The following is a 19,018-nucleotide window of genomic DNA, read 5'->3' on the forward strand; positions in this document are numbered from 1 at the left end:
CCGTCTGCTCCAGAGGAGCCCACACGAGACATCCACGCTGGGGACACCTGCGGGACGCGCCAGGGCCCAGCTTCTGAGCGGACAGCACAACTCAGACAGCACGGGCCCACCGGGCACGCCCCCTCCAGACTCAGCCAGAGCACGCTTCTAACTTGAACACACAGAGAAAAAGGTCTTTAAAAAAAGTTTTTATTTGAAGGCAAAACAGTAAAATCCACAAGAAATCGTTAACAGCACGTATTTACGTTTTATCCTGAATAAGACACGTTTAAACAATTCACAGCTACAGGAAATCTAGAACAAAATCAAATTATTTTATCACATCAGGTTGAAAAGTTGGAGAGGACTCTGCATCTTACTGAAAAGAATTTCTGAAAAATGTTCTGTACAAAGAGACGGCACCGCACGAGCTGCCCAGAGACGCCAGGCGCGGCCCGGCCCCACAGACCACCCTCCCAGCCGGGCCCCCTCGGCGGCGGGGTGGGGCGGGCCCGAGGCGCGGCGGGGCTTGCTCTCCCCAGCCCGGCTCGGGGCGGGCCGTCCACTCGAGCGCTGGTGTTGGGTTCCTCTAAGTGACAAACACAAGCAGAGACGCTAAGGGCACAGGCTCTCCAAGGGCGTCACTTCATGACCTGAAGATGCCTCAGATCAGCTTCCTTAGAACCTTTGTTTCTGCAGGGACCGTGAGTGGCTAACGTTTGGGGAAAAAATTTCAACTCAAACAACTAAAGTTAACTGAACTACGGGCCGTGAGCACGCCCTAAGAGGAATCAGGTTCCAAATTCTCACTGGGATCCTCTTAGAGCAACATTCCCTTCTCTACAACTAAACATCTGGAGTAAAAATGAAAGCCCTGTGTAAGTGCCAATCAGAAAGGGTCTGTTTTTCTGTGTGTCAGCGGCGCCCGGCCTGGGGCCTGTCCTCCACGCTCCTCCAGGCCCGAGAGCGGACCGCGGGGAGGTGCGGAATGGCCATGCCTTCAGGCGAGGGGCTTCGTATCCAGGGTTGGAGGCTCTTGTGTTTCTTGCTTCTCTGTCGAGGGTAGGAGGCTCGTGGCTGGGTGGCCGGGGCATCTCCGGGTGGGTTCTGGCTTCTGCGGGGAGCTGGTTTGCAGGCGGGGCCTGGGGCCTCCCACGCTCTGGAGCATGGCACTCTCCCTAGGCAAGCTAGTGTCTTCCTTCTCTTCTGTCGCTCCCCCGAGCTGTCCCTACAGTCTGTCACTGCCAGGGAGCCAGGAAGTTCCCAACGGCCCAACGCAGTAGCCGAGGCGCGGCTCCTGCCCGCGGAGCGCCTACTTGCACTCGTCTCTGGCCTTCATGCGGGCGATGAAGGAGTAGCTCTTGTTCCTGCGGTAGTTCTCGTAGGGGTCGTCCAGGGCCACGCCCACACCCTTGTACTGGTCCCACTTGTCCCGGACGTCCCCCCCCTTGATGGGGTCCTGAATCCCTTGCTCTTTCACGCCGAGGCCACCAGATCCACTCCAGCCTTAAGAAGAAAGGGGGGAGGGCGGTTACAACGCACGGAAGTCGAAATCTGGCCCATTTATCCATGAACTTAAACAAGACTTCCTGTGCAGAGCTGAATGACACGCGCCCGTGTGGTTTACACACGTGAGACTGCTGTGGTGAGAAAGAACGCCCCGCGAGAAGTGTGCGGCTTCACCCTCTCCGGTTCTGGCAGCGAGCCGGAACCTTCTCTGGCTCCCCAGCCCCGAAAGCCCAAAGCGGGTGGTGGTTCTTCCCAGGAACCTTACCCATTTTCACCAGCATCTGATGTCCTTTGTTCTCTTCCCCGAGCCTTGAATCAGGTATAGGAGGTGCTGAATTAGAACCCAGACCAGCCGAGGAACTAAAATTAAGACAGGTTACGTTTTTTAAAAAAGAGTTGATACATTTATTGGAATGAAAACTCTTAGAATATTACAGCGTGTGGCGCGTGTGAACATTCACCAGTGTTAGAGGGACACACACACACATCCTGGGTCTCTAGCATTCTTCTTCGTCATCTTCGCCAGCCGGCTAGGGGAGCTCCTACCCCGGGCCCTGCCCCACACTGAGTGGCAAGGGCAGGTCGCACAGAACCCCTGACGGCTGAGAGACAGCCCGCCGCTACCTCAGGCTTTACAACGTTACCACGGAAGGTACGAGCGAGGTGAGAGGTGAGGTGCCACTGTCACTGTGCTAGAACTCGCGGTCCCTGAGGGGCCGCCTCGGCACGGGCCACCGGGGGCACATCTTCTAGCGACAGCTTTCAACATTCACAGCAAAGCATCAGAGGCTTCCAGCGCTACCAGCGGTCGCTGGACAGTTAAGACAGAAATCTTACGGCGGGGTGGGGCTCCGGGACCGTGACCGACGTCTCCTTCCTGGGGAGTAGGACTTGGAGCGTGAGCGCGAGCGCGAGCGGGAGCGGCTGCGGGAGGAGCGGGACCGGCTGCGGCTCCTGCAGGGAGGACAGAGCAGGTGGTGGGCGCGGCCACGGGTGCCACCGAGGGGCCCCAGTCCACGTGCACGGCCCCCAGCCTACCTGGAGCGGGAGCGGGAGTAGGAGCGGGAGCAGGAGCGCGATCTGGACCTGGAGTACGAGCCGGAGGACTTGGACGACCTCGAGTTGGAGCGGGAGGAAGAGCGCCCTCGGCTTTTGGATCTGCTCCGAGACCGGGAGGGGCCACTGCAGAGAGAGGCCTGGTGAGTGGTGCACCTCGAACTTTCCGGAAGACCCCAGGCGGGTAGGTCTGGGTGCAGACCTGCCCATTCCCCTCGGAGGACTGGGCTCCGGGGCACAGCTGATCACACATGACGGCAAACCCCGCTGGGGCTGGCGTCTTAGGTTTTCACTGGGGCCTTGCGGGGAAAACCCACCCCAGAACCAAGCAGAGACCGGTCCTCCCTCCATCTGCCCGTCAGGGGAGCCAGGACGGCCCAGGGCGTGACTGGATGGCAGGTCTGCTGGGGTGTCTAACAGTGCCTCTGGCAGAGGCCTGCTCTAATTCGTGACGCAGGCTGACCATGCATGGGCACCCGGGCCCTCACCTGTTGCGCTTTTCCTGGCCCTTCCGCCGCCGCGCCCGCATCTTCGCTCGGAAGAACTCGTAGAGGCCGTTCTGCTCCCAGCCTTCGCTGTAAGACACAGGCGGTTCCTGTGTGATTCTGCCAGCCTCCCTCCCGAAGGGAACTCGTGGCAGGAGTATAGCCCACCGGGCACGGGTCTAGGTATGCAGTCTTCCCCTCCCTCATTCCCTCGGACGCTGAGCTGGGTCCAGCACCACAAGCGGCCCTTCCTCACGCGGGGAAGCAGGCTGAGGCTGGGCTGTCCGCTGGGAAGCAGAGAGGCCGGGCACAGGCCTGGCTCCCATGCCTTTTCCACATCGATGTTTCCCGAAATAGCTCAGGTGGTTCTTATGGCCTATGATCTAACTGGGGACAAGGACCTCTGACTCCTAGATGGACAGGCCTGTGGCCCAGAACAGGGCAGGAGGTGGTTTTGGCTGGACTGGTGACGAGTCCGTTGGAGGGTGTCCTGGCAGGGGTGGGGGGTGGGGTTGGGTAGGGGGTTCTCGTGAAAAAGCTTGGGGCACATAGCTGCCAGCCACTTCTGAAACACGCCACACCTGAAAGGCCAACTTGCTCTAATGTGTCCCCACTAGAGAGGCCCTTCGTTGAGAGCCACCATACGTGTGACACACATTACCCATAGCCAGCGGGGAGATGGGCCCTAACTCGGCCTAGCGCTGTACAGCCTGCCCCCTTTCCTCAGCTGGGCCTCATACCACCTGGGGCAGAAGGCGTGCTCATTAGCAGTCTTTCTCATGAAACCAATCCAGGCAAAAGTCAGGCCAGGAGAAGGGGACAGAGGACCCTAATCCCAGCCCAGCCCCATCCCTGGTCCCCGAGAGCCATACCTGTTCCTGGGCCTGTCATGGGAGGGGGGACTATAAAAGGCCTCCACGGCTGCCAACAGCCTCTCACTGGGCGGCATGGGGGGTGGGAGGCGGATGTCTTTTGGGTCCAAAGGCTTGTACTCATGGTCTTCCAGCTGTAGAGGAAAACACAATTCTTAGTCACACTCTGCCAGAGCCCCCCTCATGCCCACCCAGGGTGCTGCAGTGACTGGGGGAGCAGGGTCGGGGGATATAGGGTTACCCTGGACATTAGCTCCTCCTGCTGCCCTTCCTGGGGAATCCCACCAAGGCTGCAGCCACACCAATGATCTGACTCTTAGGCGAGGTGGCGGAAGACTGCTTTGGGGCCAAGTTCTCTCTCCAGAAAACATGTGACGCACATCCTCCAAGTTGAGGTGACAGTAAGACCCCTCAGTCTACTGAGACACGACAGGGATCCCATATGCTGCCACCTGGAGACTTCTGCCCTGTGCTCCCGAGTCCTATCCCGGGGCCCCCTCCCAGGTCACAGCAGCCTCCGCCCAATCCAGGGAACCCCGTCGCCAGAAGCCAGCTCAGCTCGCACCCCTTGCTACCCCCGTGTGGCCCCTCTCAACTTCGAGTCCCATGGTGCCTCAGGAGCGATGGGAAGCGCCCCACCCGCCAGCGCATCTCCGGAGCTGCTCCCAACCTAGCCTTGCTCCCTGCACACCCCCAGCGCTGCCCCTCCCCGTGTTCCCTGCAGGCCCAGCTCGGAGGCCGCCCCTTCTCTAAGAAAGGCCTCCACTGTCAGCCCCTGAACAAGGTAGCTTCCCAGGGCCCGGATCAAGAGGACCCGCACCTCGCGCCCGGCCCGGCCCACTCCTCACGGCAACAAAGCATGCAGCACCGGGAGGGACGTGTGGAGAGCGAGCAGAGGAGACACAGGCCTTGCTCGTTTTCGCCTCAGGAATTCAAGTTGAAGAAGAGGCGTTGGCTTGGACACATTCCCACTGACTAGTCACGTCTGCTGGGCATAGCAACGAGCGGGAAGGGACCCCGAGAAGCAGTGTTTGTCCCCTGCTGGGAACTGGGCTCCACATCTGAGCTTGTCACATGGAGGCCCAGAAGCCGGCACCAGCGTGTCCTATGAAGCTAGGCGCTCGCCGTGGCGACGTTACCTTCACGAGGGGGGCCATCAGCCCTGCAGGCAGATCGAAGTAGGGCACGTTGGGGACCAGGCTAGGGTCATCATGGTTGATGTGGGGAGGGCCCTGTCGCCGCATGTGGGGGGGCTGTCCATTGAAGCCATGCGGAGGAGGGCCGAAGTCAGGGTGCTGGGGCCCACCCCAGGGTGGGTGCTCGTTGATCCCAGGATGAGGCATGCGGTGGCCGGGGTGGTGGTGAGGGGGTCCCATCTCTGCAAAACAAAAACTCCTCTCAGGCCTACCAGGCAGCCGTGAGCAGGGCAGTGCGGACAGCGCGGCCATGATCTGCAAGGGGACGAGTGCCCGTGGGAGGCGTTCAGAGAGGGCCCACCACCCGCTTCTGAGCAGCGCTGCCCAGCACCTCCTCTCCTGTTCATGCTGCCCGGAGTCGTGTAGCTAGGTGGGGAGGAGCTGGGCTGGGGGCGACCTGGCCTGCACCCATACCACCATCCAAGATGGAAGGGAAATCACAAAACCTTAAAGGAGCAACATTACGGGCCGATCGCTACCACTGTCTTTGGAGACGGGGCATTTTTAAAAGGTGATTCACTTGACGTGAGATCCCGCAGGTGGACCCAGATCCGACACAACTGGCAGGACACCGATGCGCCCAGAGGGAGGAGGACACGATGACGGGGAGAAGACCCAGTGGTCTCTGACTTCCAGCCCCCAGAGTTGGGGGAAGCGCCCACCACGCACACTTTGTTACCACAGCCCCGGGAAGTGCGGACCGGCGAATACATGTGCTCCTTGGTCTCGGCTAAACTTGTAGCCAAGAATGGAGTTTAAAGCAAAAATTGAAGCGGCGATAAGAGTAGAAATACATTTTTTTTTTGAAAAGAAAAAAACCAACAACTCTATAGATTCTTCCAAGAAACGCAATGAAAAAAGCTGCTAAAAACAGCGGGACAGGGAACGGGGAAGGGCCCTAGACATCCCTGCCCTGCCTGCCTGTCTGCTGTGGAGCTTGCAAGCCACTGTCCTTCCAGAAGGCTCCTATCTTTCCTCCTCCCTGGGTGTGTGGGCAACAGAACGAGACTTCAGCTCTACTGCCAGCCCAGTGTGTGTCATGTGCCTGGGGGCCCAGACGGGACTTCTACACCATCCCATGACCCCGGCTTGTCACCCTGACTCAGGGGACCTCCCAGGTCTTGCAGCTGATGTCAAGTAGCACCCTCCTGGCCACAGGGGTGTGGGGGACGGCCACTGCGGGGGGGTCTCCCGCAAGCAGCTGCCAGCACCGCCTCAGGGAGCAAGGAGCAGGAGAGGGAAGTGCTTCCCGGACACGGGACAGTCCCCACGGAGGGCACCCTCGCACTCACCAGCAGGGAAGTCCCCCTGGGGATAGTCGAAGCGGTGAGGGTAGGGTGGCCGCTCGAAGGGGTGCCGCGGGGGGAAGTCGTCCTGCATGAAGCGGGGCGGGAAGCGGTTGAAGTTGTGGGGGTGCGGCGGCTGGTTGAACTGCGGATGCTGCTGGTGGGGCGGGAAGGGCCCTCGGAAGTGCGGCGGCCGCTGCATGCGGAAGGGTGGCTCACGCTGGCCCCCGCCCCAGGGCGGCTGCTCGTGCTGGCTGTTCCAGGGGCCCTCAAACTGGCTGTTCCAGTTGGGGTCGGGCTGGCTGTTCCAGGGTGCGTCACGCTGGCCATTCCAGCCAGGGTCCCCACGCTGCTCGCCCCACATGCCCTCGTGGCTGTTGTTCCAGGGGGGACAGTGGGGCGGCCCACCCTGATGGTGCGGGTAGGGCGGCTGCTCGGGAGGCTGCAAAGCAAAGAATGGACGTGAGCCCCTCCCAAGGCCTGGCCTGTGCCAGGTACACGTCTGCGGTGTGGCTCTCCAGCCGTGGAGGCAACCCGGCCCTGACGCTGTGCGGCCTCCTCTGTTCAGCCGTGCAATGGGGGGTGGGGTGCCTGTGTGCGCTCCTAGGCTCAGACCTACATCTCGGCTGAGGGTTTCCTGTGTCTGCATTGGAGCTGGGCAGGCCCCAAGTGCCAGGGATGCCAACACTCCCAGCTTGACCACCTGACCTGGAAGCTGGCAGACGCGTCCCAGTTCCTGTGCCCCTTGGTGGCTCATGCATGGGTGCATTCCCCACGGCCTGCGGAGTGCAAGGAGGAGCTGCACCCTGGGGGCCCATGGCAGACACCTGCCTTGATGACAGCCCCTTCTGTGTCACTTAACCTCTGCTCTGGATGGTCTTCTGGGTCAGCTCCCATAGTGACTACTTGCCCTCAAACCCCATCTTAGGAGAGGTCTTTCTGTAGGTGGGAGACAACATGAGCTCTAGATCTCACCCAGCTGCTATGAGACTTGAAACCGGGATTTTAACCCCAAACTCAGGGCCACAGCGGGATGTGCCTAGGACTGGATGACCAGGGGGTCCATCTTTAGGGTTACAGCTCCTTGGCCCTGCTGACTGCCAGCAGAGGTGGACCTGGGTCACACCACACCCTCAGGTCTTTCAAGAGGTTAGAAAGCCACATTCTAAATACAGTTATTACTTCAGAGCACCTGGGTGGCTCTGTCGGTCACACATCCGACTCTTGATCTCAGCTCAGATCATGATCTCCGGGCCACTGAGTTCAAGCCCCACATACCCGAAATCAAATCAAATCAATACATTGATCGGTAAACTAATATTTAAAAAATGTTATTCCAAAATGTGTAAGATCCCACGTGGGCAGGCCAGACCAAGTGTACCTCTGCCCCAAGGCAGACCCGCAGCAAGGGGACCCTTGTTGTCCTAAGCCCAACCTACCAGTCCCCAGAAGTGACCCTGAGACACCTACACGATGGGGATGAGAACTGCTCCCTCATCAGAGGGTACCCATAAGATGCCTGATACCACTGGGCGCTCGTAAGTGGGAGCTGTCTTTATGGGGAGGCCCAATCTTCTGTGAAATTAAATCTATTCTCCTGAACCTCAGGTTCTGGGCAGGGGGGGTGGGGGGCACAAGTGCAACGGATAACTCAAAGCCACAAGCCCCTCTTGTCAGTCCAGAGCCGTTTCCCTCCCGTCCTCACCACAGAGTCACATGGCAGGGCCGCAATCACTGGGTCCTGTCAAGGGGAAGGTGGATGTCCAGGAGAGGCCAGGGCTGCACCCAAAGGCTCCATGAGATCAGATCCAGGGGCCAGAGAGCAAGCGGATGTTTCTGGTGTTTTCCAGTCATGCTACGCTGGATAAAATGACCCCTGCCCTGGCCTAGAAGTTTCTGAGCTCAAAGAACCAGAGGGAGTGACCAGCACCTCTGCCCCAGAAAGCACTGCCAGACCTACACTTCTGACCCTCCCTTTCCTTACGTGAGTAGTGTTCTTTCCAGGGAGATAGAATGTTGGCGCCATGCTGGCTGAATTAGTTACAGAAGGGACAGAACCCCGCTCATCCTGCTGTAATGGACCATTCGAAACTGCCCAGCCCTCACAGGAACACAGGGACCACTGCTCCTAAGAGGCCCGGATGTCAGCATGGCATGGGTGTGAGGCCCAGACTGTCCTGCCCTGCCCCCCGCCCAGCCACAGCAGAACCTGTTTCCCCAGCCAGCCAGCCCAGCCCAGCCCAGCCCCCGGACCCACACAGGGGACCGCCTGCCCACCCCCACCACAAGTCTGGGAGAATACCTGCTGCTGGCCCCAAGGAGCGACGGGATGAGGCTGCTCAAACCACGGGGGTTTGTTGGGTGGGATCTGATCGTGGGGCCCTGGACCCCGGGGGCCGGCCGCGGCAGGATCCTGGACTCCTCCTGAGGCGTCATACTCGGAGGAGCCGGGCATTTGGATGGGAGGCTTGCTGTCATCTAGAGCCAGACAAGAAGCTGGTTAGCGGTGGCAACGGTCAGCGGGCGCCTCCTGAAACCATGTTCAGTAACACCCGGGACCAACTCAGGCTGGGCCTTTACCTCTCAGGAAATCCTGGCTGCGTGAAGCCGCCCGAAACCGATGGCCTCCAGGAAGGCGGCGAGTGGCAGGGAGGCTGCCCTCACCTGGGACACACCCCTTTGAGAGCTTTCAGATAAATACCTTAACTTATTCTGTACCTACTATGCTCAAAAATTTTCATCACTGAATTTTATTAAAAATCTCTTCTTCATCCACTTGAAAGATCATTTTTTCCTACCTCATCTGCTGTCTGAGGAGACTTCTAAGTGCTAAACCATCCTTACACATGCCTGGGGGAAAGCCTATTACCTCATCTTTTTTTTTTTTTAATACTTTGTTAGGTTTCAGATGTGAAGTATTTCTGCATCTTTGTTTGGAAAGGATGATGCCTGATATCCGTAATTCCTTCTCTTTGTCCATCCGGCGTAAAAGCCTGGTCTCAAAAACTGATTTGGGCAGCTTTTCCCCTGTTCCCTGGGATGGTTTGCACAGGAAAGTAATCACCTGAGTGGTAAGGTTTGGGGGCATCTGCCTGTGAAACCCCCGGGCCTGGCATTTGGAAACAGATCCCAGAACCAGGCTGGTAGAACCAGAGCCCTTCTCTGGGGGCGAAGCTGGAGCCCCGTACCAGGTTGGGTGGTTGGTGGGATGGTAGGGGCGGGCGTGGGGGCCGGCGGCGGGGCGGGCGGCGGCGGGGTGGCCTTGACCTCGGCCTCCATTTGCGGCATCTGAATCTGCTGTTGCTGCTGCTGCTGCTGCTGCTGCTGGGCCAGGCTGTTGACAAACTCCTCATGCTGCGTCTTGAGGGTCTGGATCTGCTGTTGGAAGGCGAGCTGCACCGGCTGGACCACCGAGGAATACTCGTTGATGAGTGTCGCCTGGCAGAGAGAGAGGAGAGTGGCCGACACTGAGGACACACGCCTCGGAGCCTGGTGCCGAGTCCCAGCCCTTCTGGAGCCACTCAGGGACGAGCCCTGGGAAGCCGGAGGAATTCGAGGCAGTCCCTCAGGCGGGCAGGCAGGGAGGGGACGGTCCCGTAAAACCAAAAATACAGTCCCGACAAGCACAGATCATCTAAATCTAGCCCCAAACCGGTGACAAGGATACTGGCTACAGCGAAGTCCGTGATTCACTGATCACAGGAAGGGGCAAAGAGAGCCACACCCCATCCTCTCGCTCAACCGTTACAGACACAACCTGGACGAGCGGTCCAGCCCGCTGTTACGGGCCATGCTGCTCACTCGCTGCCTGGCTTTGAGGAAGTCACAACCTTGCTGAGCCTCGACTTCCTCAGCTATAAAACAGAGCAACAGGACCTATCCTCCAAGGCTTTGGGGGGAGAACTTGGTGAGATAACAGGGAAAGGGACCAGGGCAGCTGAGTAAACATGAGCTGCGGTGAAAGCAGAAAATCAGGAGAAACAAAGCAGTTCACGTCACTGTGACAAGGTGCAGTAAGTCTGCTGCTTTACTTAACAGAACAAGCGGGAGAAATTTTAAAAGCATGACGCGCGCGTTCCTCACTGGACTGAGTATGAAAGCTCCCCGGCAGGGGCGTGGCCCTCAAGACCATCACAGAGGACGCAGCCAACACAGCTTCTGACATTCAACCAGATCCTTACAGAAAAACGACAGCTTTCGGCCTGAGAAAAGGGGGCGTGAGCTCTACCTTTTCTTCTAGCAGCTGCGGATAGGGCTGTGATGCCGGCGTCACAGCAGAGGTGGCCAAAGAGACCTGGGCGGCCCTCCCTGCCCGCCTTGCACAACCCCCGCCCCATCCTCTGAGCAGAGGCCTCCCTGGCGAGAAGACAGACGTACACACAGGGAACGCCGCCTACACAATCAGACCATGGCCGCCTAGACGACACCGAGGCTTTCTTATGCTTCCGACATGCAGAAGCTGGCCCTGAGGACCAGAGCCGACAAGCCAAAGACACCACCAGGAGCCGTGCCTGGTGGACAGGGCAAGCTGGCCACAAGGGCACCAGGAAAAGTCAGGCGGGCTCACCTGGGAGGGGCTCAGTGGTCAAAGTGGATGGGATGGGATTCCCCAGAGGCTGCTGCTCACCACCATTCCAGAGACACAGGTGGAAGCCCCATTTGGAAAGTGCTACCTGGCCTTTGAAATCGCCAGTTCCCCAGGAGGGAGCTGGGGGCCACATGACTTCTGGGAACGTGCTGTGGTGGCAGCCACCACACCCTCCGGGCGTGTCCACCCAGAGCGCCGAGTGGGTGGGGAGGGCACCCACCTGGTACTGGCCGAGCCCCAGGGCCGGGCTCTGTAGCTGCTGGATGATGGAGTCATCAAAATAGCCATTCTTCTCCCAGAGCTGCAGGAGCTGGATGCAGGGGAGGAGGGAGAGGCTGCGTCAGCAGGAAACCTAGCATCCCCGCCACGCTGTCCCTCTCCCCGCCCCCGCCTCTCGCGGCTGCCCCCCATACCCGGGCGATCTTCTGCTGCTTGTCCTCCTCCACGGCCAAGAAGCTGGTGCAGTAGATGGGCACGACGACTTTCTGCAGGGCGGCCAGCAGCTCCCTGGCCTGCTTGCGCTGGCTGTGAGGGAGAGACCTTCCGCGCGTCAGGGCCCTGGGGCGGGACCCGGCCACGCGCCCGTTACCATTGCGGCTCCAGCCACAGCACCCTCTGCCTTCTTGGGACGTGGGCCCCCAACCCAGCTGGGACAAGGGCTGGGCTCCCTTTAAGACCTGTGCTGGCGACTGGGCCCAAGGGACAGACGGACAGCCGTGGAAGGAGGAAAAGAACAGCCTGGGGACCTTCAGAGCAAGGGCTGTCACCTTGGTCTCCTGATCAGTAAAATAAGCCCTCCCTCCAGGGGTGGCACAAGGACACAAGGACCCACAGACCCAAGACCCGTAGGAGCCCCAGCTGTCCACATGGCCTCACTCAGTCCTGTCACCCCCTACGCACAAGACCTCAGCTTGAGCCCCACTTTTAGGAGCCAGAGGGAGGGTGCCAGACAGGCCAGGCATCTAGGGACGTGAGGCAGCCTGCCCTCCCATCCTCCCGGGGCGCTGCACATGTGAATGGGCATGGAGGGTGGTAGAGGCTGATGGCACACGTGGTGTCTCCTAGAGGAGGAAGCAGGGCAGGAGGCGAGCAGCCAGAAGCCCTCCCATCGCCGAGCTCACCGGAGGGTGCTCAGAGTCAGCTGGGGACGGGGAGGGCAGGGAAAGGGAAGAGAGGGGAGGGGAGGGAGGGGAGGACAGGGTGAGCGCACAGGGCTCCTAGACAGAGCACAACTCAAGAGGAGCACGGGAGGGCGACCGCCAGCCATGGGCTGTGTCTCTGCAGAGCTACCCTGGTCAGCACAGCGGCTGGTGGAAGCAGAAGAGCAAAGAAGGTTCTGAGCAGCCGCCAGTCTCCCAATAGCAAAGGAATAAAGGAGTGACAAGGCAGGGAGTGGCCAAGTGGCAACGGAGCCACCTGTGTGCCACAGGAAACAGGCTGCACGAACGCAGCAGGCGATGGGGCAAGACGGGGGAAGGGTCGGGGAGAGGCAGAATCCATTTCTGCTGCTCTCACGGGAACTGGCCCCTTCGGCCAGGCCAAGCTCAAAGCCAAACTTGGCAGCCAGTCTGGACGGCTAAGGACTAAACTCGCCACCAACAACGTGTGCTTCCGCCGGTCCCCTCCCCGGGCCTGCTCTGACCCAGCTGTCAGGGTCTGTCAAGTGACCCTCTAGGATCAAGGTAGCAGACGCTGGAAACACCGGCCTGGTCTCGGGAGGGCTGGGGGGAGGGGCGGGAGAGAGGGCAGCAGAGAGGACCCCTGAGAGGGATCCTGCAGCAGCGCAGTCAGGGGACAGGGCTGTGTCTGTGTGGAGATCACGCGCAGAGAAGCTGGCGCTGGAGAGAGACGGACATGGAAAGACACCCAGATGCTTCCCCGAGGACAGCGAGGAAGGGACAGTGGCCCCAGTGACGGGGCCAAGATGTAGGGGCGCAGGGTGTCCTCCGATGGTGAGCTCATGGCTCAGACCAACCCTCCTCTGGGGTCTCTGGACAAGTGACCCCCCCAGTCCCCGGGCAGGCCGGGCTACGAGCGCAGCCCTGCAGAGGGCTGGCAGGCGCGAGCCGAGAGGCACAGTCCGGCGGGGCCCTCACCAGTGGTGCAGGACGTCGTTGATCAGGTAGATGAGGTGCAGCCGCAGCTCGAAGTGCGCCCCGTCGGCCGTGATGCGGTTCCGGAGGTGGCCCGCCATCAGCTCACAGTGCGGCGGGGACTTGGCGTTGCTGAACATCCAGTTCTTCCCGGCCTGCAACAGCCAGGCTGGCGGTGAGTCGGGGTGCGTGCGGGGGCGCGAGGGCATAGCCCGGGGGCACAGCGTCCCAGGGCTCAGGGGCACGGTGAGCTGCCACCTGCCTTCGGCCCCGGGAGCAGCACACCTTGCCCACAGGCTGTCCCGCCCCTTCCCCCCACCCCGCCCCATGCTCGAGAGGGAAGGCAAGGGAGAGACAGGGCTCCCCTGGAGCAGCCCAGCCTGGGAGCTTCCCCCTCATCGGGAACACCCGTTCTGGGAGCAGCCCCCCTCTGCCACCTGCCCTCACCGAGATGGCATCTTTGGTGCAGGTGTCGATGATAGGTTGCAGCAGGTTGTCAAACTCATTCATGTCCAGCTGGGTCTCCTCCAGGAGCTTCTGCATCTGCTGCTCTACGGCGTGGGCCACAGCCGCGGTCACCTGCTCCTAGGAAGCCGAGCAGGATGGAGACTGCGTGAGGAGGACCTCGGCCCCGGGAGGGCCTGGCCCCTCGGTGCCCTGCTCCCGGTGCCAGGATGTCACACTCAAACCCCGAGACAGGCTCCTGGGGCAGTCATGGTCACAGCCGTGACCACAGCAGACACAGGATAAAACAAGCCAGGACACAGCAGGAGACGATATCTGCCCCGAGGTGACAGATGGAAGAACGAACACCCAAAAGAACGAGGAACCTCAGCAAATCAACAAAAACAGAAAGAAAACGGAGGGACAGGGGTGGACAGACGACAACACCGAGAAGACGTCCAAACAGTCACCAGTCAAGGGAAAGGTGAGCAACCACATTAGCAGTCAGGGAAATGGGAATTAAATTGGGACGCGGGGCCTCACCGACTAGATCCGCAGACTGGGAAGGGGCTGAGGCCCAGAGCTGCTGCAGGCTTGGGCAGTCAGGCCCCCCAGTCCCTGACTAGCGCTGTGTGGAAACTAAGGGGGAACATTCTAGAGTTGTTTTCAGCAGAATGATGGTAATTTTACATCTTGCATCCAATAATAAAAGCGGGGCTGGTGCTTCAGAGCTCTTGTTTCTTACTTGTCTTGTTTTTCAAACGATTCATCCTATTGTACTTCGGCCAAAAAATCAGATGACTAACCAGGACAAAAGGGTCCTTCCCTACAACAGCCTGGGGTGACCTAGCGAGCAGGAGCTGGAGCCAAGGGCACTAGAGGCCACCTGGCCTGCACCGTTACTTCACGGTTCCTAACGCAGCCCCACCCGCGGGCGTGCATCCCGCACAACGCGTGTCTGAGCAGAGAGCTTGTGGAATCACTTCACCCACAAGAAGCAGCAACAGTGTGTCCGGTGTCAGGGGTTGAGCTAAAACACCACAGGTGGTGGCAGCCCAGGGGAGACACGGCCCACGTGTGGTGAAGCATTCTTCTGCCTGCTGCTATGCAAACCTAGAGGCACAGGCTGAGCTCCCGGCACGTAGCTCGGGCCAGAGGGAAGGCGGGGAGGGGGTGGGGAGGAGCAGGCCCCGTACCTGTCGGAGGGCTAACAGGTGCTGCTCCTGCTGCTGCAGGTTCCACTGGCTCTGCTGGATGAGCTCGTCCATGGATGGGGCTCCCTGGGCTGGCGGGATGGGCGCAGCCGGGGCCAGCGGGGGCTGGGGCAGGGGGGGCAAGGCCGTGGCTGGCTCCAGCTCTGGGGCCTGCTGCTTGCAGATGACTGGTGGGAGAGGAGGAAAGGTGGCCCCCATGAGGAGGCAATCCCTCGGCTGCCGCTCTGGCAGCTCCAACCCCTGCCTAGACTCCCACCCACAAGGACCCCTGAGCGGTGCTGCAGACCCTTCACTCTGTGCCTGGCCCCTCCTGCCCTGCCCCCCACTGACAGGGTCCTAGCCCTGGACCCTTTCCAGTGTGACGTCACCTTGCCCCCTTTCCCACCTACCATCTGGCCTGGCCCACTGGCCTTCCAGCTGCGACCACACACATCCCCCTACACCCTTCACCCAGGCCCCTGTCTCTGCTGAACCCAGATCATGGCTGCTGGTAGACAAACAGCCCTCCCCAAGGGGATCTCTCGAGTCCCGACCCCGCCACCTCCAGAGCAGCTCCCGTCTTTAAAAACGCTCCCTTTGCCCCACGTCCCTCTGCCACCGACCTTACCACTGAGACTCATCTTCAATTCTTCGCTCCCGTTTCTGTCCCCCCCCAGCAGTCTGGCTGCGCACCCCCCACCCCAGGGCAGCCACGGACATTGTTCCTCAGCCCCTCTGCCCTGTCTCAGGTCCTTGTCTCATGTGGCCCTGTGTGGCCACCCCCAGAACCCTGTGTCTTCCTCCGCCGGACCCCTGAATGCAGGGGTGCCTGGTTCTGCCCGCTCCTCTGGGCCAGTCCACAGGGTAGTGGGACACAGGAGCTGCGAGCCACGGCTCCTTCCTCTACCCTCTCCGTCCTGGAATCCTCGCACGATAGATCTGATTAAGGACTAAACAACCCACTGACTTTCCAAAGGAACCTCAAACAGGCCCGCGTGTCCTCTTGCCATGTGCTCCACCTCCCCAGAGCCCCTCCCGGCCTCCGAGGCCAGCACGGCTATGCCCTTAACCGAAGCCCAGAAGGTCCAGGCGTATCTTTCTCCCTCATGCCCCGCACTAACAAGCCGTCCTGGGTGGTAAAGGCGTGCTCCTAGATGACACTTCAGCCCGTGTCCCTGCCTTCACTGCTATGACTCTGCTGTCACTTACATCACCCTTGGAACTGATCTCCCTGGGTCCCGTCCTGCCCCCTGTACTTCCCCACAGCACGGCTGGAAAGCTGCTATTCACGTGCAGTCTGAGGACCAGCCCCGGGTGGGACCCGGACCGGATGAGTCCAGAAATGCCAAGGGAGTCTCCTAGCACCTTCATAGCAACTCGACGTTTCATGTTTTATTGTATTTTGCAAAAGTGTACTTTTCACAACAGGTTGGAAGTTTTACAAAACGAAAAATAAAAAACTAGGCCTTCACCAGACTTTGTGAAGCGCCCTTCTAGGAGAGCCTTGGGGCTCACTCCTCAAACTACCCAGGTGGAGTGCCAGCTACACCGTGGCTAAGCCTGCTCTGCAACACAGACCTGAAATCCTCCAAGACCTCCCCAGAAGCTTCTGAGAGAATTCCTAAGTCCCTGGCCAGCCAGCCCTCCCCTCCTCTACACCCTGGCCTCTGCCCATTCCAAGCATCCCCCTTTCCCTGGGCTTTACCCACTCTGAGCTACTGCCCCCTCCACTCCCAGCCCCTCCCAAGGCTCTTTCCTCTGTGAACTTTTCTCTTCTTTGTTTCCATCTGGCTAACTGTCAAACATCCTTTAATCTCAGCTGAAATGCTGTTGCCTGCAGAAGGCATTTCTTGAACTCCCATCTTCCCGTTAGAAGCACCCTATCCTTTCCCCCCTTACACTACCAAGTCCCAAGTGGCTTCTGATTTCTGACCCTCCAGGGAGGGAGTGGGCTCCCCTTGCAGAGAAAACAGCGGCTCCCCTCACAGTCACATGAATCAAAGCACTGTCCTCTGCCTGGTTATGCCACCCTCGTCAATATCCAAATGGTGTCCCAGTTCATGAATTCTACCCCTTAACCCCACTTGCTCCCATGCCCACTCTGACTCAACCTGCTGACCGAATTCAGACCTTACCATTAACTAACCTCGCTAGTCTGCAGCCTCCACTCATGGCCTCTCCAGCCTGTCCTCTACTGGCCACACACACCTGACCCACCTCTCCCTTCTTTCAAACTCTCTTGTGGCTTTTCGCCGCCTATAGCAGCAGTTTCCAAAGTGATATGCTGGGGCCAAGGAATGGTTGCTCCAAAAACATGTTTTTGTAACACAACAATTTGCCTACGGTTTTAGGCAAATCACCCCCACCCCCACTCAAACCTAACTGGGCACCAGATGAACCCCTAGACTGCAGGAGAAAACCCAAACCTTCCTCCTGGCATTTACCACTCCAGATCAAACCCTTCCCTCCTCTATACACATTTCATGCTCCAGCCGTGCTAGGCCTCTCATGATCTCTCTTACCGCTCTCTAAACACATTGTATTTACTCAAGCCACTGCACCTTTGCTGTTTCTCACAAGCTTTTTATTGAACACCTACCAAGTACCACGTACTAGGGCACAAGACCCAAACAAGATCTGGTTGGCCTCAGGGAGCTTGTAGTCAATGCCCAACCACTTGGCAGGCTCAACCTCATTCATTCAAACAATGCACCTAGAAATGTGACATGGAACAAGACAGAGGTGGGCTCTGCCCTCAGGGGCCCTACCCCCAGGTGATTATCTATTATTCAAAGGCCAGCTGTAATTCTTAAACCCATCTTAAACTCTTCTGAGGGCAGGGCTGGAATCCTGATACCCAGCCCAGTGAACATCGACAAACTTCTGCCAAAAATGAAAACTCAAACATGTCTTTTGGATCTGCACTGCAAACACCTGAAATGCACAAAAATCTTGCTAGACCCACAGAGCTCACAAAGGGTGCTGGACCGTGCCTGCCAGGAGGGTCCCGGTCCAGCTTCTCTCACTTCTACCTGGAAAAACACTCAAACAGCCACTCTACTTCTGCTGACTTAAGTCATCACATCTGCAAGAACAACAGAAAAATCCCTGATCCGGAGCCCAAGAGGATCGATAACCTCGTTCTCCATTACACTCGGACCCAGCAACCGCTCCGTGCAGGGCCCTGGGAACAGCGGAAGGGATCATGAAGGCGCAGCTGCCCCATTTTCAGAGACAGAGCATGCGGCCCACAGGAAGGCGGTTTGTGGCGGAGCCCGAACTGGAGTCAGAGAAGGGAATCGCTGGAAGGGACGGCCTGAGAGCTGGAGAGAACTCACGCTGCTGCTGCTCCAGTGCCAGCTTGCACTTGTAATAACTGTAGAACTCGCCTCCGAACAGAAACGAGAATTTCGGGTTGTCCTTTTGCTTCTCCATCGTCATCTTCTCAAACTCGGGCCCGTTGCGAGCCACGAACTGGGCCAGCTTGTCGATGACATTTCGAAGCTCCTGGTCTGGAGGACGGAGAAAAGGCCACGCGGGGCGTCAGCGAGGACCGCCCAAATCCGGGGGCCCTGGCGTCGCAGCCCCCGTCCGCCGGGCCGGGGTCCCTAGGGCTGGGCTCCGGAGAGGCCGCCCTTGTACGGGTCCCGATAGGGGCCACACACGCGCCGGGGATGCGGGGACCCGCGGGAAAGGCCGCAGGCGAACCCGGGAGGCCGAGCCCCGCCCCCTCCTAGGCCCGGAAACCCCGGAAGGCGGGGCGGACCGAGAAGGGATTCCAGAGAGAAAGAAACGGTCCCCGAGCCCAGGCTGGGCCTCACCGTCGGGCGGCAGAGGCATCTCCATGGCTCCGGCCGCAGGGAACGTCCTCCGGCGCCTCACGATCGCCCACCAGCCCCGTCTGCGGAAGCCGGCCGGAAGTGGCGCGAGGGAGCCGTTTACGGCTCGCCTCGCAGGCTGCTTCCGCTCTCCACTTACGGCCGTCGCCGGGAAACCGCGGAAGTGAGGGCAAAAGGCGGGCGGGAAGAAGCCGCGCGAGGCTGAGCGCGCGGTAGGGGTTGGCAATACGCACGCGCAGGGGCTTTCCCGCGCTTGCGCGGGGTGAGCCGCTGTCGCGCTACGCCCCGGAACGGCTGGAACGGCTGGAACGGCGCAGACTACCGTTAGCCACGGCGCCGGCGTCTTCCCCGGCTCGCGTCGCAGCCGGCGGGCTTGGCAGGCCGCGTTTTCCGCTGGGCCAGGGCTCTGGGAAGTTCCTTCCCGCGGGGCTGCGGTGAGAAGACTATGAGGTGAGGTGCGTCCGGGAGGCTTCCGGGC

The 19,018-nt window shown here is 59.7% G+C and overlaps 1 protein-coding gene across 2 annotated transcripts; it reads right to left on the reverse strand.

Moving 5' to 3' along the window:
- Positions 1–172: 172 nt before the first annotated feature.
- On the reverse strand, positions 173–18,592 carry LOC111143812 (calcium homeostasis endoplasmic reticulum protein). 2 transcript variants are annotated; one of them, XM_022497717.1, is made up of 17 exons: positions 18,523–18,592; positions 18,040–18,213; positions 14,705–14,889; positions 13,512–13,649; positions 13,068–13,219; positions 11,385–11,496; positions 11,192–11,281; positions 9,572–9,821; positions 8,686–8,861; positions 6,390–6,825; positions 5,041–5,279; positions 3,902–4,035; positions 3,033–3,119; positions 2,527–2,670; positions 2,326–2,442; positions 1,754–1,848; positions 173–1,485 (listed from the first exon to the last, which is right to left on the reverse strand). In XM_022497717.1, the coding sequence occupies exons 1-17, from the start codon at positions 18,545–18,547 to the stop codon at positions 1,292–1,294; spliced, it is 2,748 nt and encodes a 915-aa protein (XP_022353425.1). In that variant the 5' UTR covers positions 18,548–18,592; the 3' UTR covers positions 173–1,291. The 2 variants fall into 2 exon arrangements, with proteins under 2 accessions (XP_022353425.1, XP_022353424.1); XM_022497716.1 differs by having other exon boundaries at positions 11,385–11,529; positions 18,523–18,586.
- Between the last annotated feature and the right edge of the window lie 426 nt (positions 18,593–19,018).

Source organism: Enhydra lutris, unplaced genomic scaffold (assembly GCF_002288905.1).
Source record: "Enhydra lutris kenyoni isolate GAN:26980312 unplaced genomic scaffold, ASM228890v2 scaffoldscaffold10, whole genome shotgun sequence".
In the NCBI taxonomy this organism is placed as follows: Eukaryota; Metazoa; Chordata; class Mammalia; order Carnivora; family Mustelidae; genus Enhydra; species Enhydra lutris.